This window comes from Myxine glutinosa, chromosome 12 (assembly GCF_964187855.1).
Source record: "Myxine glutinosa chromosome 12, kmMyxGlut1.1, whole genome shotgun sequence".
Classification (NCBI taxonomy): domain Eukaryota; kingdom Metazoa; phylum Chordata; class Myxini; order Myxiniformes; family Myxinidae; genus Myxine; species Myxine glutinosa.
The window spans coordinates 26,117,747-26,142,427 of record NC_136272.1 but is presented as its reverse complement, the minus strand read 5'-3'; the positions used below and the strand labels follow the sequence as shown (position 1 = coordinate 26,142,427).

The 24,681-nt window shown below is 45.0% G+C and overlaps 1 protein-coding gene across 1 annotated transcript in view; it reads right to left on the bottom strand.

Annotated features, from left to right (window-relative positions):
- LOC137438074 (sodium channel protein type 1 subunit alpha-like) overlaps window positions 1–24,681 on the bottom strand; it is a 259,043-nt gene that overhangs the window by 104,638 nt on the left and 129,724 nt on the right. Inside the window, 4 exon segments of the mRNA XM_078766607.1 lie at window positions 1,438–1,611; window positions 1,927–2,165; window positions 3,430–3,562; window positions 20,037–20,414. Coding sequence (XP_078622733.1) covers window positions 1,438–1,611; window positions 1,927–2,165; window positions 3,430–3,562; window positions 20,037–20,414 — 924 coding nt within the window.

Below are 24,681 nucleotides of genomic sequence, written 5' to 3'. Positions count from 1 at the left end.
GAAAGGCGATAGCGGGCATGCCCGGACGCTCTGGGCGAGCCCTGGAAAGGCGATAGCGGGCATGCCCGGACGCTCTGGGCGAGCCCTGGAAAGGCGAGAGCGGGCATGCCCGGGAAAGACGAGACCGGGCGTGCCCGGGAGGTTCGGGCGTGCCCGGGAACAGTGAGTCCGGGCATGCCCGGGAGAGGCGCGTCTGGCCGTGTTCTGGCCGGTGCAAGGCGATTATGTACATCCAGCGGTAACCGCTACAACTGCAGGTCATTGCTTCACGTCGGCAAGAGCACAACATCTTGGATGTGAGGGATCTCTGGGTCACTCCTGTGATATTGATTGGCTATTTGTACCGCTGGTCTGTTCAACCAGAACTGACTGGGGCAATGCAACAATGACAATAACAAGAAAGAGCAATCAGAGATTGCATACCCTTGCCAGGACGTGTTTTTAGTGGATTTTAAGGCATTTGTGTTAAAACAAATATGGCGGCCGAACCACATGACCGATGATGTCATCATTATTTTTTTTTTCTCCACCAACTTATCCCTAGATGACGCTCAACAAATTTCATCTTGATCGAATGAAGTTTTGTACTTGTCGAATTATGACGTCATAATGGAGACACCTATGACATCATCATTAACATATGTTATTCCCTATGGGGAGTTCTTTACAACGAGACATGTCTCAATTATTTTATGCAGCACTTTGGGAGATATAGAAGTGCAAAGTTTTTCGGTTTTTCCAAGATTTTGGCCGAACCACTTGACCGATGACGTCATCATTACTTTTTTCCCCCCACAAATTTATCCCTAGATGACGCTCAAAAAATTTCATCTTGATCAAATGAAGTTTTGTACTTGTCAAATTATGATGTCATAATGGAGGCACCGATGACATCATCATTAATTTGTTATTCCCCATGGAGAGTTCTTTACAATGAGCCATGTCTCAATTTTTTCTATGCAGCGCTTTCAGAGATATAGAGGTGCAAAGTTTTTTGTTTGTTTTTCCAAGATGGCACCCGTACCACGTGACTATGACGTCATAATTATCATTTTAAAAATGCTGCAGGAGGAGGTGCACCTATGGTGAAAATTTCCTGTCAATCAGACCAACAGTTGTGGAGAAAATCATATTTATTCTGTGCGGACAAACAGGCAAACAAACAAACGGACTCAAATGCAATACACTCTCCTCTGGTGAGGGTAACAAAATAATTAACAATGAACATAATCATTAACAACTAAAAAATGGGTTATAAAGGTAAAAGGACTTTTAACATCAATAAGTAAGTCTCTTCTTATAGACTGCCTTAATTCCACGACAAATAATAATAATAATAATAATAAAGAAGAAGAAAAAAAGGAAGAAAAAGTAAAAAGGACATGGATAGAATATAAAAAGGTCCATCCACATGCACACAAACTGGGTGATACATACCAGTCGAAATGAGCGCAACATGGAGAGTCCAGGCACATCTGCCAGAAATAGCTCAAGTAAGCTAAATGAGACAATTATTGCATCAAATATGTTCCAGCTAACTTGAAAGTAGTAGTATGGATCCATGGCTAAGATCTTCAGCACCATTTCTGCTGTGAAAATGCCCGTGAAGACCTGTTGGACAGCAAGAATTGAGACAATCTTTTCGCATCACTTTTTCTTTTTTTCTATACATAATCGAGGCTCGTGAAAGAGCTAACATTTATCACACAAACAAATCAAACAGACAAACAAACAAAGTATATAAAAAGGGGAGCGGTAGACAAGATAGGGAGAGAAGGGGAAGCACATAAACACAACATTTGTGAGGGACATCGGGAATGTGTGGGTTGGTTGTGGGAACTGTTGGTTAAGCACAAGTTGCTGTACTAAGCACACTGTATTTGATTGATAAAGTATGCCTTCCATGATAAGAGGGAAGGAGCATACCAGGTTTCCAGTATTCAGGACATCATTTAAGTGGTCCGAGATAGGTTTCTGCTCCATAGCCATGAATATGGTGTTGAGAACAATGCAAATAGTGATGCTCAAGTCCACAAAGGGGTCCATGACGAATGCAAGAAGTTTTTTTCTGTAGACGATCCACCGAGGATGACAGTCCCAAATTAGGTACGTGTTTGCAAACTTGTACCACCATGGTGGACACTTTTTCCGAGACTCTTCCAGCTCTGCTCCGATAATTGGGAAATTAAGAAAAGTGAGGACAAAATGAATGAACAATCGAAAAAAAAAACCTCAATCCTCTTTCCTGTTAAGTAATTCCACTGGTTAACATTTTTACATCACTACCATAGTACTAGAAACATGAATAAAACATTCTGAAAATATCGCTATAAAGATTAGGTTTAAGGATAGGGTTTATGGTTAAGGTTAGCATTCTATTGGTGAAATAACTTAAATGTAAAACTCGCTTGTACCAATTAAATACACACTGCCAAATATTAAAGATGACTCTAGCTCAAAGCAAATCAGCCATGCCCTATACCTGTCCAACATAATTTTAAAAGTTGCTGCCATATTGGTGGCTGTGGTGATGGAATCATTATCATACTAATTAAAGGATACACAAAAATGGTGGAAAAGAAAAAACTTTACAAGTTACGGAAAGCATTTTCAAACTCACTAATTCACATCTCTCGCAACTAGGAATGTAGTATACATGTAAGAATAAAAAGACCGAAAGTCTAACATCGGCATAGCTGGGCTTGTTTGATACTTTAGTTAAAGAGGATAGTATGACCTGGGTGGAGATACCAGTTAGCAAATAATGTAAGTATTAAATTATTTTGAAGTACTCTAAGTCTCTTGTTTGTCACCATGGAAGTGAAGAGATTGCATTAAGACACTGGTTTATTCTATATGTTTTGAGTGATCCATGAACCATACACCGCTTCAATTCAGTAACTTTGCAGTCACGACAAAGGGATTGCAGTGTTACGATTATATTTACAAAATAATTATTATTAACGTTATTGTTATTATTAGGAAAATGATACTACTGTATTAAGAAACCTGGGCTAATTTGTCCAAAGTGGCCTGAAGGTGAGGCATGAAGTCTAAGGCCTCTACGTATTGTGTTGTTGGAAGAGACGTAACGTCTATGCTTTCGATATTTGATGGTCATTTTAACACTTGGTTTGTTTGTGTTTCACACTGAATGAAAAACGTAAAGGTAGAGCATGGTGATTGTGATATATGACAGGTTTGACGGTATGTTCGGCCTGAATGGCATATAAATCAAAATGGCGTGGAGTCAGCCGTCGTACGCCGTAATGACATCACAGACGTAATCACATCACATCACCCCTGTCATGTGACCAGATCCTCAACTCTGATTGGTGTACGTTTGTTACGGACATACATAAATACATACAGACAGACAAACACTGTTCTAGACGGCTTTTCCCTACGGACTACGCGGTAAGAATTCACCTTCCATGGTGTTTGTGAGAATACTAGCAGCACTGGCACTCCTGTGTTTCACTGATGGTTCTCCAAGCATGTCAACAGAGTGCATCCTAGAAATCGAACGCTTCTTTGCTGCTTCACTATCTGGCGTCGTGGTCTGTGAAAACATGGAGGGGCACACACACGCATATGCTTGCATGTGTTTAAAAATAAAAAGACACCACACTACAGTTTCCTTAATTGTTAGCCAAAATAAATGCCCCAGTTTCTCTTTAAAATAATGCTGCATCCTTCAAAAATAAACACACAAAAGATAGTAGTTAGCATGTCTTTGTCAAGTTTCAGTTGATAAAACCTATCATTTTTTTAAATCAAAGCTTCAAACCCAGACAGTGGAAATTGGGGATCACAATCTGTTGGTTCTCTGCTTCCACCATTTCGCACCGACTGTAGGTGTCAACATTCCTATGCTCGTGTGTTACCAAAATATACAAGTCTATTTTTTACCATCTGCACAATAATGACAAGATCCACAATGCTGAAAATAAAAGACAACAGACACTTTGGTTAATGTTCTCATAACGTCATAATTAGATTACTGCAACTCAATGTATGCATGCTTGTCCGCTTCTTCTCTCAAGCCCTTTAAATCCTTTAAGTAATATGGCAGCAAGGCTTGTATCTAAAAGTCAAATTTGATCACATCACTCCAATCCTCACAACACTTCATTGCCTCCCAATAGGCCAACATCATTCGATTTTAGAATACGACTGAAAACCTTTAAAGTCAAAAATAAATCGGTTCCTGCCTACATTACTGACCGACTCACACCTTACAACTACACAAGAATGCAGTATGTATATAATAACGGGAATATCCTGGTAGATTCTCATCCGAAGAATGAAGGCCATTTATAATCGAGGATTCTTCAGAAATGCTCCTCAAGGGTGGCTCAACTTTTCTTCATTTTACTTTTCTTTCCTTGTAAATGTTTCTACATTGGCGGGGGGTGGGGGGGAAGGGAGGAGACAGGAGAGGGGTGGGGGGGGGGGGGAGGAAGGGGAAATATATACTACATATACATCTTTTGGGGGGGGGAGGGGTGGCTTTGACAGGCCCCTCCGTTTTGGGGGAGGGGATGAGCAGGAGAAAACATTTACCCATGCAAAGAGTGCTTTAACCTCAGTGTTGTCCAGGTAAAAAAAGGAAATTGTAATACCCTCTAACCTCAGTGTTGCCCAGGTAAAAAAGGATATTGTAATACCCTCTGCCACCAACACCAGGTGGCGTTACATGGTACACATTTACGTAGAGAATTTACGCCCCTCTCCCAGTCCCCCACACCCCCGCATGAGGCCGCGGCCACATAGCCTATTTTACCCCTCAGATAAAGTTGTATTTGTACCCCGAGTAAAGTATATAAGCATTTATAGCTGAAGTACCTGGCATTGCTCAAGCGAAAAAGAAACATTATCATTTTTGAAATGAGAGAAAATATAATGGAAAAGCAATTGCATCCAAATCAGAATCCATCACAAATGTCAAATCATCATTTCACCTTTTTGTTGAATATATGCTGCTGAATGTGCCGTTCATCACGTTTCTGAGTGAAGTATGATGACGTTCAGGAAGAAGCCTTACTACGAACTTCGTACACTTCCGGAATTGTTTGATTTATTTGTGTTCAAATGTTTGCGAATTGTTTTGTATTTATTTATGTGAATGTGTACTTCTATATTATAATAACTGTCATTAATCAAAAAGGCTTCGGCACTATAGAGCAATTTTTTAAAAATCCCCAAAAACGAACTTTTGTTTTTCCAAAAAAATAACTTTTTTGCCTAAAACACTCCCAGGTTCTCACTGATGAACCTCTAAAAGTTTGACGAAGATCCATTCAGCCATCTCTGAGAAAAACGGTGACACACACAGACACACAGACCAACGGCTCTCTTATATAGTAGATTTTTGCGAAAGTCCTGCTGCTTTGTGAGTAGCTGGTGAAAGATGGGTTTTATAAATGTGTCATGTTCGCGGCTCGTGGAAAAAAAAATTTGCGCCCGCGAAAAACCGGGACATAGGGCTGCGAATAGAGAAGCAGGTCGCAATTTATCAACCGTGAATACGCAGAACCCGTGGATAGCGAAACCGTGAATAGTGGGCCCGACTGTATTATTATGTCTTTTTTTGTTTTGTTTTTTCGTTGTTTTTATTATGAACAGGAGAGGTTTGAGGGATGATAAGCTCCGAAAGTAAGCACCGGTCAACATGCCAATCGATTTCTCAAAATGACGAGTAAATCATCAAAATTGCGCCAACGAGGTAATACAAGGAGCAGAGAAGATGTCGTTGTTGAGTTAACAGAAGTGCAATGTCCAACAGGCAGGTCCAACGAATAGTTGAGGGAGTTCAACAGAGAAGAATACCTCAAAGCCTAGATATAAGAGAAGCTGAATCTCCTCCACAGACCAGTGCACAGTGGGTTAAAGTTAGGCCGTTGTGGCAAAGGAATTGATGAGTCATTAAATCTTCACAGGTTCGCATGCAGAAGACCCCGATCTCTTTCACTATGGTAACCACCTTTAGAGGCCATTTTTTTCCCCGCAAGCGGGGGTTGGCCTTTTTCGGGGACCGTGGTTGTAGTTGTTTTTCGGTCCCCTTTTTGAAGCAATGTTTTACGGCCGGATGCCCTTCCTGCCGCCAACCCTTTTTGTCGCCTTTTACGACAAGCAGGGAATTACCAGTGAACTGGTACTCAATTAGCCGACCTCGGAAGGATGACAGGCTGAGTCAACCCCCCTGGCGTTAATTCAGCGATCGACCGGGATTCGAACCAAGGATCCTAGGATCCTAAGCTGGCACCCTAGCCGCTAGCCCAACACCAGGGATTTCCAATCGGCCCGGGGCTGGGGTACATCGGGGTAGAATGCCCTCAGGAATTCTTTCACTATGGTAGTTGGATATAAATGAGAAGCACCACTGCAAAGAAAGCATTGCCCCTGAAGATAAGTCCACACCAAGGAACACAGCCTTATGCCTTTTTGCTCTCCCTATAATCTCTGACCCTCTCCTGCTTCCATTCCAAAATGCTGTTGTTTTTCCACTCGTCGTGTTGTTGTTGTTGTTGTGACCCCCTTTATCTGGAGTCCAAAAACTTAACAGCAAAGGTGACCTTACACAATCAAAATTAGATCTTCGAACCTATGATGTCATAAATTTTATATTTCAATACAAATGGGTCATAGATCATGCGCATGCAATTTCAGATTTTTAGGATAAGGAACCACCTTTGGAGGCCATTTTTCCCCGCGGAGCAGGGGTTGGCCTTTTTCAGGCACCATGGTCCCCTTTTTGAAGCAATGTTTTATGGCCGGATGCCCTTCCTGCTGCCAACCCTGTTGGTCACCTCTTGCGACACACAGGGAATTACCAGTTATCTGGTACTCAATTTGCCGACCTCGGAAGGATGACAGGCTGAGTCAACCCCCTGTTGTTAATTCAGTGATTGACCAGGATTCGAACCCAGGATCCTCGGATCCCAAGCCGGCACCCGAACCGCTAAGCTAACACCAGGCTCTATTTTTAGGATAAGGCATTCGATTAAAACATTTATGGCTGGTATACCACTTCACCAACGATATCATTATTATGCTTTTGTTCCCCATTTTAGTATTTAATTGGGAGCACTTCACAATGTGCCAAGTTTCAAATTTTTCCATTCAGTGGTTTTTGAGAAATATTTTTTAAATTGTGTTTAAACTAAGATGGCTGCCATACCACGTGACCTATGATGTCACAATTATCACAAAAAAACATTCTGCATGCCTGTCACTCCTACCCTGAAAGTTGTGTCTCAATTGGACATGTGGTTGCTAAGAAAAACGAGGTTTAGCCGGTACGGACTGACAACCCGAAAACGTAATGCCTCCGGCCACCTTCGGGGGAGGAGGCATAAAAAAATTAACAGAATTTAAGAAAACAACCCCTTAAGCACTACTGATTAGATGCCCATTAACCAAACAAATGAACAGGATTTCTTAATTGTACTAAGCCTTACGGCCTTGTCAAACACACCACGTGAGAGAGACAAAGCTGGAAGAACAAGACACAAGAGAGTTTTGGCAAACCGGAGAAGGTCTGCAGAATTGGTCTGCACTGTCCTGGCAGGTGGCAGAGGTGAACATCTCATGCCATTGGCCGAGGGGAAAGAGAAAGAGAGAGAGAGAAAGAGAAAGAGAGAGAAAGAGAAAGAGAGAGAAAGAGAAAGAGAAAGAGAAAGAGAAAGAGAAATATAGATATAGATATAGATATATAGATATATAGATAGATAGATAGATAGATATAGATGGCTCCAACTTGGTGGGGTGTGGCTTCTGCAAAGCAGCTCTGGGCAGACGCAGGTTTCTCCTCCAATTTCCTTTGCTGTCCCCACCTTTATGCACTTGGATAGTATGTCATCGATGCTCCAACCCTTTCCCTCTCGCTCATCATTGGATGGTGCTTTGGTGGGTGGGACGACTCCTCCGTGACCTCTTACCCTGATGCTTTGAGGCATCACAGCCTGGTTACAATGGCTTGACGGCGTTTGCCGCCACAACTTGCGCCTGAAGGCCTATCAGAATGCTCAAAGAGACATAAAAAGACTGATTACATCGGGTAAAAGAGAATAAATGAGGTCAAAAGGTTTGGTAATTTTAGACACAGACAATGGGATAGCTTGATATCATCTAACTAGACATAAACGCGACGCACATCTAATAGTATGATTAATTACTTTACACTTACTCTAGACCAGTGTTTCTCAGCCGGATTTACCAGAAAACCCACCCATCATGGTATTTGGTCGATGCGATCCCATTATCCCGATGAAGGTTAAACAAAAACAACACAGGGATGGGAATTAAAAACCCTCTGTTGAGGAAAATACTGGGTTTATTCAAGTACCCTTGGGGGTCACGACCCACCGTTTGAGAAACACTTCGCTTCAAGACGATCGATATTTTATTTTCCGACAAACTTTCAGCTAAACAGGCCTTCTTCTCAGTCTTCCTCGAGTTCAACGAAAAAATTCACTTTCATTGAACTCGAGGAAGACTGAGAAGAGGACTGTTTGGCCGAAAGCTTGTCGGAAAATAAAACATCTATTGTGTTGAAGCAACGTCCGTAACTTATTTAATTTCTTCCTATTATTTATTTAATGCAAATGAGACACCCTGCTCGTATTGTGGAGTTTCTGCTCTTTCTCACAGTTACATAATATATTATGCCCACGTTATTATGCACACACATATACAGTACCTATAGAAAGTCTACACACCCTTTCAAAGTTTGCACCTTTTGTTTCCTGATAGCCTGGAATTAAAATGCAATGAATCAGACTATTTCCACCTTTATTTACATATCGTAACCAACAACTTCGAAATGAAAAACAAATTCAACAAATTTCAAAAAATTAATTAAAAATGCAAAACTAGATTATCTTTTAGGTAGTAGGTTGTGGACAGCAACCACCCAGGGTAGTACTACCGTTCTGACTTAGGAGAGTTAAAGTGGTGCCCAGAACCTTCTTACACTCTCCACTGTCAGGATTGCTGGTCTTACTTTGTGTCTCACTCAAACTATAGCTTCTGGGCTGGCTTTTAATCTCTTTTTCTTGCAAACAAACAAAATACACTTTTCATCAGACACTTTCATCCTCATTTTCACTCCTCACCTTTACATTCTCTCTCTTTTATTTCTCTTTATGCAGGTATTTTATTTAAGGCCTGGCCTCGATGAGGACTATATAGTCCATGACTGGAGCCTTCAACGTAAAAAGGTGGCAACTTTGAAAGAGCTACAGGCCTTTATGGCAAAGACTGGTCACTGTGTGCATGTGACAACAATATTCCAAGTACTACACAAGTCTGGCCTGTACAGTAGGGTGGCAAGAAGGAAGCCATTACTCAAAAAAGCCCACCTTGAGTCCCGTTTAAGGTATGCAAAAAAACACTCCGTAGATTCCGACGCCATTTGGCAAAAAGTTTTGTGGCTTAAATTGAAAATTTTAGGTTTGGTGCAAACCCAACACAGCAGAGGAAAGAAAACACAGAGGAAAACCTGCTGCCCTCTGCAAGAAAGCTAAAATTGGGATGGAAGTTCGCCTTTCAGCATGACAATGACCAGAAAAACAGAACCAAAGCTACATTGGAGTGGCTAAGGAACAAAAATACAAACATCCTTGAGTGGCTCAGTCAGAGCCCCGACCGAAATCCAATCGAAAATCTGTGGCATGACTTGAAGATTGCTGCCCATCAACGCTCTCCACGCAACTGGACTGAGCTTGAACAGTTTTGCACAGAAGAATGGATAAATATTGCCTAATCAAGGTGTGAAAAGTTGGTGAAGACCTATCCCAGCAGACTCACAGCTGTAATTGCTGTAAAGGTGCTTCCACTAAGTATAAACTCAAGAGTTGGACACTTATCCAACCAAGATATTCTAATTTTGTATTTTTAATTAATGTTCTAAAATTTGTAGAATTTGTTTTTCACTTGGAGGTTGTGGGTTACGATGTGTAAATAAAGGTGGAAAACGTCTGATTTAATGCAATTTAATTAATTCCATGCTATAAGCCAAAAGGTGAAAATTTTGAAAGAGGGTGTGGACTTTCTATAGGCACTGTATATATTCACAGTATATATATATATATATATATTGTTGCGAATATGGAATTTGGCCTCCATATCCGCTTGTAAATATTCCCCTATTTTCTCCAATACTCCCCAACTTTCCCCAATCCCCCATTCCCTAGTCCCATTGCATGTAAATAACACTCAGTAGAGCCGACCTTCCCCTTATTCCCCCATTAAATGTCGTGCCCAGGTCCACCGCACCACACGTAGACAACTTTCGGACATCTTGCTAGTTATTCTTAATCTATGTCAGTTAAGGCCTCGTCTCCATTAATTATGACTCTTCGTTGCACCAGAATGTGATTATATGGCATCAGTAGTGAGTTTAGGACCTTTCCCATACCTCCTTCCATCTTCTTCCCCAACAATTACAACAACAACAGAGGAGATGGCGGCGGCGCGGGGGAGGATGCGTCCTCACACCGGCTCGATTAGCGCCATTGACCACGCGCTCCACGGGGTTACCACGGAGGGGCTGGCTGTCAGCTCCTCCTCAAGGGCGGAGCCTGGTAACCCCCCGCACCCAATCAGAAGGGCGGACCGATTCCATCTGGGGCGGCGCTAGCGAGCCGAGGGCGTGTCACTCCCCGCCGGATATACGCGGCCCCGCGCCGGATGTGACAAGAGATGCGCCCCCAGCTGGAGAAAGACGGACCTGCGAGCGCTGAAACAGATGCGCCTGAGTTTGGAGAGGCCTGAGAAAGACCCGCCTGAGAAAGAACGTCACCTCTGAGCGCTGCGACGAGACCTCCCCGCATCTCTGGACCGAACCGTGTTGATCCTGCCCCGAGCCCAGGTGCACCTGGAGCCATCGCTACCTTGCCTTTCCTAGCCATCAATCCCCGTGTGAGTCAGCTTTGTCCCGTTTATCTGTCGTCTGTTGGGAATAATATAAGATTGTGTCTAAGTGCTTGTCTTTCTATGTTGTACCTCTCGTCCCTGTAATCTGACCTTCCGTAACGAATATAATCTCCTCCGGAGGTCTTGAGAACCGTATCCCTGGTGTCGTCATTTTATAACCCAGCCGGGTGTCTTCTTTTTCTTATTGAGCCAGCGTAACGCGACTTCGTCAACGTCGAGTATAGTCGGGTAATTTGTGCGGACACGACGGCCATTCCGCTCGGCCCACTTTAACATCAAAGTCGTGTCTGTAACAATTGGTGTCGAGGAGTGAGATTCGGACCCGGGACTAAATTAGTTAGGCCCAAATTTTGGGAGGGAAAATCGATTCGGAGCGCGTACTGCGCTCGACGAAATCGATCCGGAGCGCGGTTACTGCGCTCGCCGAAATTATAACGAAAAAAAAAAAAAAAAATTTGGATTTGTTTTACGAAACTCGAATTTTGCAAGTCGCGCTATGGCGGATCAAGACGGCTGGGGTCCGGTAGGGGAGAGTGAAGCAGGGTCGGTCCAGGACCAAATTGAGGGACATGAGGAGAGCGAAACAGCGAGGGTAGCAGGCACGCAAAATGGCGCCTCGCAAGAGCGCGCGGTAGCCGAGCCCGCTGTATCAACGGGCTTTAACATGCAGCCGATTGACATACAGGCCCTCATTGCGCAGCTACAGGCAGCTGTACAGATGAGTATGGGGAGCCAAATTGAGCGATTGGGTGAGCGATTGGAGGGCCAAATGGGGGTAATGAGGGACGAAGCGAGGGGTACCGGTGAGGGATTAGAAAAGAAATTTGAGGGGTTAGACAACGGGATAAAAGAGGTGAAACATGGGTTAACGGGGGTAGAAAATAGAATGGCTGCCCAGGAGAATCAGATAGAGGGAGTGAAAAATGGGTTAGAGGGGTTAGAAAACAGTATGGAAGGCAAATTGAGGGACATGAGGGACCAAGCGGAAAGGGAAGTTAAACAAATGGAGCAGCAGATAGAGGGGGTCAGAATGGGGGTAGAAACCAAACTGGATGCTCACAGGGAGGAAATGGAGCAGATGAGGGTGGCATCTGGGCAGGAGATGCAAGTGATGGGAGAGGAGATCAGAAGAGGAGTGAGTGAGGAGGTCGGAGGAGTGCGCGAGGAGGTGAGGCACTGTAAGGAGCACATGGAGAAGGAGGTGAGAAAGGGGACTGTAAAATTGCAAGGGGGCATAGAGGACCTGACGCAGGAGGTGGAGCAGCTGACGGTGGGACAAACGGAGTTAGTGGAGCAGGTTCAAAGGAACACTGCGGTATTAGGAGGTTTAAAAGCGACACAAAACGACATAAAAAACGACTTGATAGCGACAAAGAGGCGGTGTCAGACGGTACGTGAGGGACTGACAACGAGGTTGGACGAGGTGATAGAGGTAATGGAGACGAAGGACCGGCAGGTGAGGACGCACATGGAAACGGTCAAGGTAGCCTTGGAGGACGAGCTTGAGGAGACGTACCGGGGAATGAAAGAGGTGAAGCAGAAACTAGAAGAAGTGGAAGAAGGGATGAGCGAAATTAAGAAGCGACGGAGAGGGGATAAGAAAGAAATAAAAGAGGAGATAAAAGAATTGGTCCAAAGTCTGTGTTTGGATCGTGATGATGTGCTCATTAACCGGATGAGGGATTCGCAGGTGATGGAGGAGAAGCGAAGAGGAAGAGGACCCGGTGTAAGTGGTGACCAATATGGTCGTGCGTATGATGCGCCAGGGGATTTAAGAAGCTTGGGGGTCGAGATAGACCCGGGTGTTCGTGAGAGGCCGTTGGTGAAGTGTGTGACAGGTCTGGTGTGCGAAAAAGGAGGTGTGCGAGAAAGTCCGACTCTGGGGTGTGTGAGGAAAAAGTGCACGCCGAGGAGTGAGTGTGCTGGCGAGAGTGAGTCGGTCGTAGCGCGTGTGCGAGGAAGCACGTGGAAGCGCGGTGTGGTGAGTGTTACAGAGGGTGTGACGGGAGAGTGTGCGCAAGAGTATGCGCGAGAAAGGTGTGTGACGGACAGGTGCATGAGGAAAGAGTGCGCTGTCAAAGGCAAGGAAGAATGCACACCTGTGGTGAGTGTTACAGAGGGTGTAACGGGAGAGTGTGCGCGAGAAAGGTGTGTGACGGACAGGTGCATGAGGAAAGAGTGCGCTGTCAAGAGTAAGGGTGAGTGCGCTGTCAGGAATGGAGGTGAAAGTAGTGAGAGTGACATGGAGCGTGAGTTAGTTGTGACAGGTGAGCGAGGATGGACACCTGGGATGGAAGGATGCACACCTGGAATGGTAGAGCGTGAGTGGGAATGCACGCTGGAGTTGGTGGTGAGGCACGTGGTTGGGTGTGCGAATGAGAGCACACCTGTGATTGTCACAGAGGAGGTGACCGAGGAGGGGGCGCGAAGCGGTGTATTGGTGAGGTGTGCGAGCAACGAATGTGTGCCACAGTGTTCGGTGGTCAGGTGGGTGACCAAAGCTGTGAGTGGAATGGGTGTACCTGGGTGTGTAAGGAAAGGTAGCATGGGAACGGCTGGATGTGTGAGCAAGGAACGGGCTGCGGGGTGTAAGCGTCCAGGTGAAGCATCGACGTTAGACGGGGTAGAGTTTAGAACGACTTATAGCCGAATCGGGCCCTCGGTGCGTGCCGGGCCTCGCTTTGAACGGCCGCGTCCGTGCTCCACTAGGCGTAGCGGGCGGCTGGATAGGAAGGGTCGTCATGGCGACCACGTTGTGTTGAGACGTGCCGGCAGGTCGAGATTGGGACATTGGATGGCTCCACGCCGAGGTGATGCGTGGGATCTCGGCCCGGGTAAGCCCCCGTCCCTGCACCGAGTGCCGGACGCATCCAGCCGCTGGCACAAAACAACCAGCATCCATTGCTTGGCTTTACGAAGCCGGGCTTTGGACAGGGATTGGCGCACCGAGAGGACCTAATAAGTAGACGGGTGATGGTGATAGTGATAGTAGTGATTTGATACAAAATTTAGAAAAGTGAATAGAATTGGCAGTAAATGGCAAATTTTTGAATTGGTTGGAAATCTGGACGAACAAAATTGATAGTGAGAGATGCCCCGCTGTGGTGGGATGGCAACTCTGTCATCCCTCACAAAAAGTGGGGGCAAAGGAGCAATAGCTTATGGGGTGTATGGCAGTGAAAACTAGCCCGGGTGGGTTAGGATATTGTGTGTAGGGCCCTAGAAGATGACATTAGGTGACGTTAAGATTAGTTAGTGACTGATACCTGTAGTGGGGACGCAGGTAGATTAGTATGGATGATAATGACGAGGGAGCGCAATAGTTTAAAGGGACGACTGGGAAGCGCAAGTTTCAGAAGGGAGTAGTTAGATGAGATGATGCCGTGTGTGTGTGAGGATGGAACAGGTGTGATTGCACAGGTGTGCAACTGGACAGGTGTGTGGAGCAGTGTGTGAGTAGTGAGTGTGTGGATCAGCGCGAATGCGCTTGGGGAGAGAAGGGTGCAGGTGGCACCAGGTGTGAGAGCACAGGTGTGCAAATACAGGTGTGTGGAGAGAGTTGGAGTAAGTGGTACGGAGTGGTGTGCATGGTGCGAAGGTGTGGATGGGGGAAGAGTGGACCCCTTTCACGAGTACCCGGGGCGGGTAGTGTAAGTGTTAGGTAGAGGGTACAGGTAAATTGTGGTTGGATATTGGCATCTGTGGTGCGGTTGCAGAATGGTGTTGTGGATGGGTGCATTAGTGTTGTGGAAATGGCTGGGCGTGTAGCCTGTTAGTGTGTGTAGTTGGTTGGGCACTCCACCACTGTGAGGATGTCGGCCAGGTGAGGCCGCAGGTGGGCTCTGGGAGCCGGTAGAGTTGTGGATGGGGCCCGAGGATCCGGAGGATGGACCCGGGTAGCCCAGTGCCAGAGAGGGCACCGAGTGGGGAGAGTGCCAGAGGGCCTTCCCCAGGTAGTTAGGTTAGGGTAAGGAGCAGGTAAGCTCAGAGGCAACCGCAGTGGTGGAGGTGTGCAGGTGGGTAGACCCACTGGGAGAGGTACACGCCACAGCCCAGAAATTGTGCGAGGGCACCGGGAGATGAATCGGGGGAGTGAGACCCCAAATTGAAAAGCACCACAGTTTGGCCAATGGGAATTGGTTTTTAGAACCCATAGTGTAAGAGGGCCAATGGTTTGGCCGGAGAAAGACCCCGGGTAGTGTAAAGTTGTTAAAGTCATTTAGGAAATAGTTAGGATTGAAGAACCTGTCGCACCATACGCAGCCACTTACCTGTGGTGATGATGATGACTCCACACCTGTGTTTTCTTTGTTTTGTTGCAGGAGATGAATCGCTGTGTGGATTTGTGAGACGCATCACGACGTGGATGAGACATTGGGGTGATTCCATCTCTCCCTCCCTAGGAGGGACTGATGATGAATTGGTAATGGCAAATTATGATGTTGAGTTGGAGATGGCAAATTTTGATGAGAGTTGAAAATGGCAAATTTGATTGGTTAGGAGGGAGAGAAGACGAATTTGGTATATGGGAGGAACGGGGAAGACAGTAGGGATGTTTGTTGATTTGTAAAGTAGATGTTTATGGGTAGTGTTGTGTTTTGTGGATACAGTAAGGGGTAAGGGAGGGGCCATGTAGGTTACCTGGTGGGGGGGGGGGGGGCGTACGATAGGAACGTACCTGTCTCACCTGGTTCCCATGTGCCCCCAGTGTGCATCACCTTACATTGCGTGCACTTTTGCGCCCTTACCACCTTACTCACTTGTCTGCTTCTTTTGTCTCCCACCTCCGAGGATCTGGCTTTGGGGTAGAGAGAGAGGAGAGAGAGGTGCTGGCTGCGCAGTTGTGGGCCTGCACTTTCGCTGTTTGCTGCCGGGATCGATACACCATATGGACCGCAATGTTTGTGGCCACCCACAATGGACCGCAGTTCGTTTGCGGCCAAGCACCACCCGGGGATGGACCTATGGGTCAACGTGGCACCTATGCCATACAGGTGAACCACTTTTAGTTAACACCAAGTGCACCACAAGAAGAGCAAGAGACACCTGCAGGGTTAGGGGTTGTCGAATTTATTTTTATTCCAATGAACAATGGTGACTGCACCGGATGGTGCTGACTGTGTGGTGGGGTGGTGCTTTTGATGCTGGGAAAGGGTGCTCTGCACGTTATTAAAGGCCGTCGGCCACAGAGCACTCGTGGGTTGGTGTATCGATGCTGGCAAGCGCGCTCTCTCTATGCATAACATCTGCATGTGTTCCTCCAAAAACAGGTCCTGGATCGTAGTGTAGATATCAGCGTAATCTTGTAAATAATGCTCCCTACCGGCTGTATGTTTAGTTTGAGAATTCTTTCCGGATTCGGTTATCCTGTGGGTGTGTTTCTGTGAGGAGAAGGGTGCAACGTCGCAGGGGGACATATTTACTCATTCGTGAATATCTGTAAAACTGTCGCACTCAGGGTAGAGTTAATAGTAGAGGGAACTACATTGCGTGCCACACTAAAGTAGGTAAAAATTTATCGGGTCGGGACGCCCCGAGGGTAGAGAAGGGTGCAATGTTGCGAATATGGAATTTGGCCTCCATATCCGCTTGTAAATATTCCCCTATTTTCTCCAATACTCCCCAACTTTCCCCAATCCCCCATTCCCTAGTCCCATTGCATGTAAATAACACTCAGTAGAGCCGACCTTCCCCTTATTCCCCCATTAAATGTCGTGCCCAGGTCCACCGCACCACACGTAGACAACTTTCGGACATCTTGCTAGTTATTCTTAATCTATGTCAGTTAAGGCCTCGTCTCCATTAATTATGACTCTTCGTTGCACCAGAATGTGATTATATGGCATCAGTAGTGAGTTTAGGACCTTTCCCATACCTCCTTCCATCTTCTTCCCCAACAATTACAACAACAACAGAGGAGATGGCGGCGGCGCGGGGGAGGATGCGTCCTCACACCGGCTCGATTAGCGCCATTGACCACGCGCTCCACGGGGTTACCACGGAGGGGCTGGCTGTCAGCTCCTCCTCAAGGGCGGAGCCTGGTAACCCCCCGCACCCAATCAGAAGGGCGGACCGATTCCATCTGGGGCGGCGCTAGCGAGCCGAGGGCGTGTCACTCCCCGCCGGATATACGCGGCCCCGCGCCGGATGTGACAAGAGATGCGCCCCCAGCTGGAGAAAGACGGACCTGCGAGCGCTGAAACAGATGCGCCTGAGTTTGGAGAGGCCTGAGAAAGACCCGCCTGAGAAAGAACGTCACCTCTGAGCGCTGCGACGAGACCTCCCCGCATCTCTGGACCGAACCGTGTTGATCCTGCCCCGAGCCCAGGTGCACCTGGAGCCATCACTACCTTGCCTTTCCTAGCCATCAATCCCCGTGTGAGTCAGCTTTGTCCCGTTTATCTGTCGTCTGTTGGGAATAATATAAGATTGTGTCTAAGTGCTTGTCTTTCTATGTTGTACCTCTCGTCCCTGTAATCTGACCTTCCGTAACGAATATAATCTCCTCCGGAGGTCTTGAGAACCGTATCCCTGGTGTCGTCATTTTATAACCCAGCCGGGTGTCTTCTTTTTCTTATTGAGCCAGCGTAACGCGACTTCGTCAACGTCGAGTATAGTCGGGTAATTTGTGCGGACACGACGGCCATTCCGCTCGGCCCACTTTAACATCAAAGTCGTGTCTGTAACAATATATATATATATATATATATATATATATATATATATATCTATATATATATATATATATATATATATATATATATATATATATATATATACATATACATAGTGTGTGTGTGTGTATATATATATACTAGTGAGGTACCCGTGCGACGCATGGGTGGGGAGCCGGAAGCAAACAAACAATGCGAAAACGGTGAATGCTAAAGCATGAAACCAATACATTCCACATTCCTGTGCCACCTTCAACATTTATGAAACCTCCGACCTACCTTAGGATGCCTGCTGGGACCCCAAAACGTTCCACAGGTTTTGCAAACTAGCTCCAAAACTGTGGGAGTAGTACTGTATAAATCGATTTGCCTTTAATCCGAATCCTACTATATTTTACGAGCTAATCCTACCACCTGAAGTATTTTCGGACCTCAACTCAAAACCATTCAATTGCACTAAACCTGCCAAATTTCACATCAATGACCAAACAAATGTTGATTGGATCATATAATATAAAACTGGACTGTTATGGCATGTGTTGCACTTTTGAGCGTTCAAAGCAAACAACATAAAACACTCGTGAAATAAAAAATTTTTTTAAATCCGTGCTGACGACATGAAAACGAAAACGAAAAAACGAATTACCAAACGAAAAACTAATTACGAACTAATTACGAATTAATTAATTACGAACTAATTACGAATTAATTAATTACAAACGAAAAACGTACCTGTTTGAATGGTTCTATACCCAGTCAATGGCGAATCTGCATATGGCGATTCGCGAATGTCACAATTAAAAAGTTGAAACCCTCACGGCATTTCGGCATTTACTTGAACTCAATATCTCTATTTTCATTCCAAGCAGCATAACTCCAATCACAAATTCAATACATTAATATTTAAAAATAAACTTTTACCAACATTCATGACATAAACAAACATTTAAATCTGGACGAAGTAGTTCTGTATGGTTGGGTGAATACAATTACGAATTCAAAATCGTAATTGCATTCACTCAATTCCAAACGTCATTCCAATCTTAAATTGATACTTCAACAAAATACTGTTTGAAATGACGGTTGTATTGGGATATTATCAAAGCAGCTCATTGCCATCATCTGTCCACTTCCGGATTCGCGGCAGGTTCGTATCGAGTTAATTTCAAAATCGTAATTTTATTGAGGAATTTTTGAATCCTCCTACCTACCTTACAACATCCACTGGCACACCAAAAAGTTTCACAGGAGGTTTGGCAGGGCTAGGCCCAAGACTGAGGGAGTGGTTTGGGGACGGACAGACAGACACTCCTGTTTTATTATATATATATATATATATATATATATATATATATATATATATATATATATATATATATATATATATATAATATATATATAAACAGGATTATAACTAATTTATTAACATATGTGAGAAAATTACACACTCAGACCAGGAATCGAACCCAGGTACCCTCTGGTGAACTGTACCAGTGATCTGCCATCTGAGCTATCTGGGCAAGCTCATATCTACATGTATGTATGTATGTATGTATGTATGTATGTATGTATGTATGTATGTATGTATGTATGTATGTATGTATGTATGTATGTATGTATGTATGTGTATATATATATATATATATATATATATATATATATATATATATATATATATATATATATATGATGTTACAATTCATGAGGTAGATATGATGGGTAAAACAATATTTCTGTGTCTGGCTTTTAATGTACTTACTTTGAAGGAAGAAAACGATCTGAATGAAAACGTTGATGGGAAAATATCATAACAGGAAAATTTCTTTCCTTAATGGCCACACTTTTGGACTACAAAGGAAAAATAAATAGCACCGCAAAGCGGGCGTAATCCTTCAGCCCATGCATGGTGAAAGGAAGCATTGATGATAATTTGTTATTTGAAGCGAAGTTGTATACCGAGTAGGAACGGCAAGTAATTAAATTTTCGCCCATGAACCAATTAACCCATTTCACGCCCATGAACCTTCCTCTACTCAACCCCAACACACACTGCAAAAATGGATTTAATCGGACAAGTCATTCTGCTCAAAATTGACGGAAACCAATTTCAAGATGGCTGCTGTGGCGGCCATATTGAAAATCGCAGCGCACCCATTTTCGAAACGAACCTTCCTCTACTCAACCCCAACACACACTGCAAAAATGGATTTCATCGGACAAGCCGTTCTCCTTGAAATTGACGGAAACCAAAAGTTGACGGACGCCCGGACGCCCACCCGGACGACGCCCGTGACGAAAATACCCCTTAGCCCATTGAGCTGAGGGGTGACAACAGGAATTCTAAAATACTTAAATTTACTCTTTTATAACGTCTCCACTGCCAAAATAAATGGTTACAAATTTAAACACTTATACACGTACATGGTCTTCCTTGGATGCATGATCCACCACTACCTCTGGCAGAAGGTAGTTCAATGTGGGCGAATGGCCATCCTTGTCTTTTCCCACGAGCGAGACCACTCCGTTGCAGTCGACAGCACTTTGGAGAGGTGCACGGGAACCACCATATGGGACCGCCAAGAAAGCACTGGCAACACTGGGCCGGCGCTCTCCCAAGTGTGGAAAGAAGAGTGAGCCGCGACGGCTGGGTGCCGCCGAATGCAGCTCTGACTGCTCGTCATCAGCGAAGTCATTCTCAGACCCACGATCACGCCGGAAACGATAGCTGAAGATGCTTCCTCGGCTGTTCCGGCGCTGAGTTGGTGAAAATGGTGAACCACAACCAATGCTGAGAAGTGACTGATGTGGAAAGAGGCCAGAAGAAGAGACCCATCAAAACAAACAACAGAAACAAATAACATTTAAAGGCAGAAGCTTCTACTCGTGGTATAACCAGAGCAAGCACATAATCTATAATAATAAATACAAGCACATAATCTATCTATAATTCCAGTAATCTCTGTGTGTGTGTGTGTCTGTGTGTCTGTGTGTTTGTCTGTGACCGCTGTTTCTCGACAACCACGGGTCCGATATACTTGAAACTTGCCAGGTATATTGCTGGGGACCCGAGGATGTGCCTTTTCAAGGTTTCATATTAATCGGAGAAGTAGTTACCGAGCTATGTCCAAAAAACGATTCAACCAATCAGAGAGCAGCGAGCTATCACGTGTGCCGAACGTGGCGAACAGACTCTGCCTCGGACGGCACATTTGAGAGCGTATTCATTTATTTCACGTTGGCAAACTATGTTGGCGCTATGTTGGCGTTAAACTATGTTTTAAAACTAATTAAAACTAATTTGCGATTCATCGTAACTGCGATATGCGACCTTCCGGACAGTCAAATGAGGACGTCACTTCCGGACTTACGGATAGTCATAGTGACGACGTACTGATGCTGAACGTGGCGAGCAGACGCTGTAAGGTACGATCGATTGTAGTACACGTTTATAATAACTCTGCCGATACAGGCCCGATTAACTGCAGCGCCATCCGAGCTGCGGCGTCGGGACGATACATTCATTGTACGGTCACATCACGCACTTACGGGCACGCCCATGGGCCCATGGGCACGCCCATGCATGCATGGGCGAAGACATTTTTTTTTTTTTTTTGGCAAGGAACGGGCACCCACGTACGGGCACGTCCTAGTATCTATAATAATAAATACAAGCACATAATCTATAATAATAAATACAAGTACATAATCTATAATAATAAATACAAGCACATAATCTATAATAATAAATACAAGCACATAATCTATAATAATAAATTTAAGCTCTTACACAAGCCTCGACTTTCTATACAAAAAAAATGTCAGTGTGTGTATGTATCAATGTGTGTGTGTGTGTCTCTTCTAACTCCAAATCCATGAAACCTAGCAGCCCAAAATCCAGATAGTATTATGGATTACCGAAAGGCTCCTTCGTTCACTGCTGTTATGTCTGGCCACGTGGCGTATATATAGCCTTGTGGCTTTGAAAGGGCCATAAAACTTTAAAAAAGAAGAAGAAGACACCTCCTTCTCCATATTCAGCAAAGCGACGGGTGGGACTTTGAGAGGGACATGTGTGGTGCGGCCCTACGGTGTTCACACATGTCCTATTACGATGCAGCAGTGCCGAGTGAGCGACATGGTAAAGTGAAATGAACAACACGTTATTACATATGTACTGTATATCAGTCACATGTGCTACCCCGTGCTACGGTATCTTACTATAATTCACCAAATGTCCATCCGTCTGTCTGTCTGTCTGTCTGTCTGTCTGTCTGTCCGTTCGAAGGTACCGCAAAAACAGCTGAACCGATCCCAACGATATTTTGGGTGGGTAATCCTGGGATCCTCAGGAATAAAATAGGCTATTTCATTTTTCCAATTTCAACTTTGGTCTCCAGCATTCTCAGGTTTGGACTCCCGCATAACATTCGCGTGTCGCATAACGTTCATTGTGACGATGTTTTCATTGTGACGATGTTGTTTTCCCGGGTGCCGCACAAACGGCTGCACTGATCGCTGCACGGCTGCATCGATCGGACTCAGTGACCTCGGACGAAGACCTTTTATAAGGACACAGGTTGAATCCCTGCTTGAGAGAATTCCAACCCCCTCCCCGCCATCACGGCCCTCTCTCCAACTCACAATCCCACGAGATATGCGGAAAGGACGACCCAAAACCAATATAAACATCATTCGTATATAAACATAATTAAAAGTAGATAATGACCTTGGCCAAAGTTCAAACGACGTTTAATCTCTACATGAGAGAATTCCACATAGCTATTTGGGCGGTGTATATGCTAACAGATCGCTGTCTCCATCGATCTTGCCAAGGCCGTAACACCTATCGGGTCAAAATCCTTTTAACTGTTGATTTGGTAGTTTTTACAATGAAGGAAACACATATCGCGAGTACATACGACATCGGGAGTACTAACTACACACGTCTTCAGTATCAAGCTTATACCTCTCATGGCAGATCTGAAGAGCGGAATGCATGGCGGAGAAGTGGTGGGCTACTTCGGCATGAAGGAGGATCAGAAACGTGGACTCCCACACTGCCACATCCTGCTGATACTTGATCCCGCTTGACGTTATTTTCCCGGGTGCCGCACAAACGACTGCACCGATCGAGATTTAACGGATGTTTATATAAATCGTTTAAAAGAAAAAAAAGCCTTCAATTTCTGATATTTAGCCTTTTCATTTGGGCCTCCCAACATTGATTTTGTTGGGAACATTGATTTTTTCATTGATTTTTAGTTTCCTTATGCTATAACCTTTCCAAAAATGTATAGGTTTGCTAATCTACCATGATTTTGAACGAAATATAATTTATTGACATCGTGAACCTGACTATAATTAGAACTGTAATCACTTCAGTTATCGGCAATCCTTACTACAGCATACTTAATTCACAACAGCATAACCTATAGCAATTCTGATGTTAACTTCAACTGCCAACAAGTATATGACAGGACAACTACTTCTAACGACAGGGTGTTCCAAATAGACCTGGAAAACATTGGTTGTTAATATTGTTGCGGATATGAGGATGGCATTTTTTTTATTGTATTGTATTGGAAATTGTTGTGTAACATGGTTGGATATGGCCCCTCCTGCCTCCAGAGTTGTATAAAGGTAAAAAGGGCGTCTCGGTAATTAGTCCATAAAGCATCCACGTCAGCCAATCATAGAATACCCCTGTTCGATAGCTTCTATCTTATTATGTGTCTTAGGGTAAGGCTGTGTCTCCTATTAACTTAAATACTCCATTGTACCAAGTGAAATAAGAATAGGTCCCCTTTCATTTCATTTCGATGGCCAACTGCATTTTGGGCGGTTTTCTCTTCAACCACCATTGGCCACGAGGCAGGGTTGGGGAAGAAAGGCGGGTCCCCACCTCGTCAGAGAGGGGAGGAGTGAGCCAGCCCCACTCGACCAACCATGAACAAGGGGTTTGGCTTGAGAGGGCGGAGAGAGAACGTTTGGGGGAGGTTCGCAAAGGTTGAGGGGCGGGGCCTATATAACCCGCGGTGGGGCGTTCCCCGAGGAGATGAGCTTTGACAGAGTTGAGACAAGGAGGGAGGAGACAAGAGCTGGGGCGTCAGAGCTGAGCTACAGCAGCTTGAGCCACCGAAACTGCATCTACAGCAGCTTGAGCCACCGAAACTGCATCTACAGCAGCTTGAGCCACCGAAACTGCAGCCACAGCAGCGTGGGGCCTGGACGGCAGTTTGGAGCAGGGCTGCGAAGGAACGGCGGCTGCCCAACGAGCCGATCGTGCTGCAGGACCAGTTGGACCTCCCTATCCCGCCAGCCATCCACCTGCCATCCCTATCATCATTCCCCGTGTAAGTGTGTTCGTAGTCTGTCTTTTGTCTTGTCCCTGGGTAGTAAGTAAGCCTGTTAGATAAGCTAAAGATTTCACTGTGTCACCTGCGTCTCATGTCCCTGTAAATAAACGTGACTGCTTTCTTCTTGCTTATATGTGTGAATAATAATAAACCCAGTTACTCTTCTGTACGTCTTCTTCCTCTTTGCATTCGGTCGCTTTAGAGTTTTCCAGATTGAGCAGCTGCGGCGCGATACGGCCAAAGTTTGGGGTAAATCGGGTTTTAGTCAGGGAAGCACTGTTCGGTCGCGGAGCCTCCGCTCGGCAAACATACCATCTTTAACCGTGTACCGTAACAATATGTTTAGTACCACAAATGATACCCTTTGTTTTATATGATAGCGAAACTCGTAAAGTTTTTCTTTATTTTTCAGGTCTGGTGGTTTCATGTAAAATAGAATGGTGACTCCACAGAAGAAAGCTCAGTGCGTCAAATGGTTCATCGAGACGAGATCCGATGTGCAAGTTCAGTTTAATTTCCTTACAAGGTATGTAAGGAATCCGCCATCACGGACTAGTATCAGAGGGTGGTACAAGATCTTTAAGGAGACTGGGAGTGGTCAGAACCAGAAAAGTACTGGTCGACCAAGCACAAGTGCAGCAGACGTTGAACGAGTGCGTGAATATTTTCAACAAGATATGGGACTACCAACCATGACTGTACACAGTATT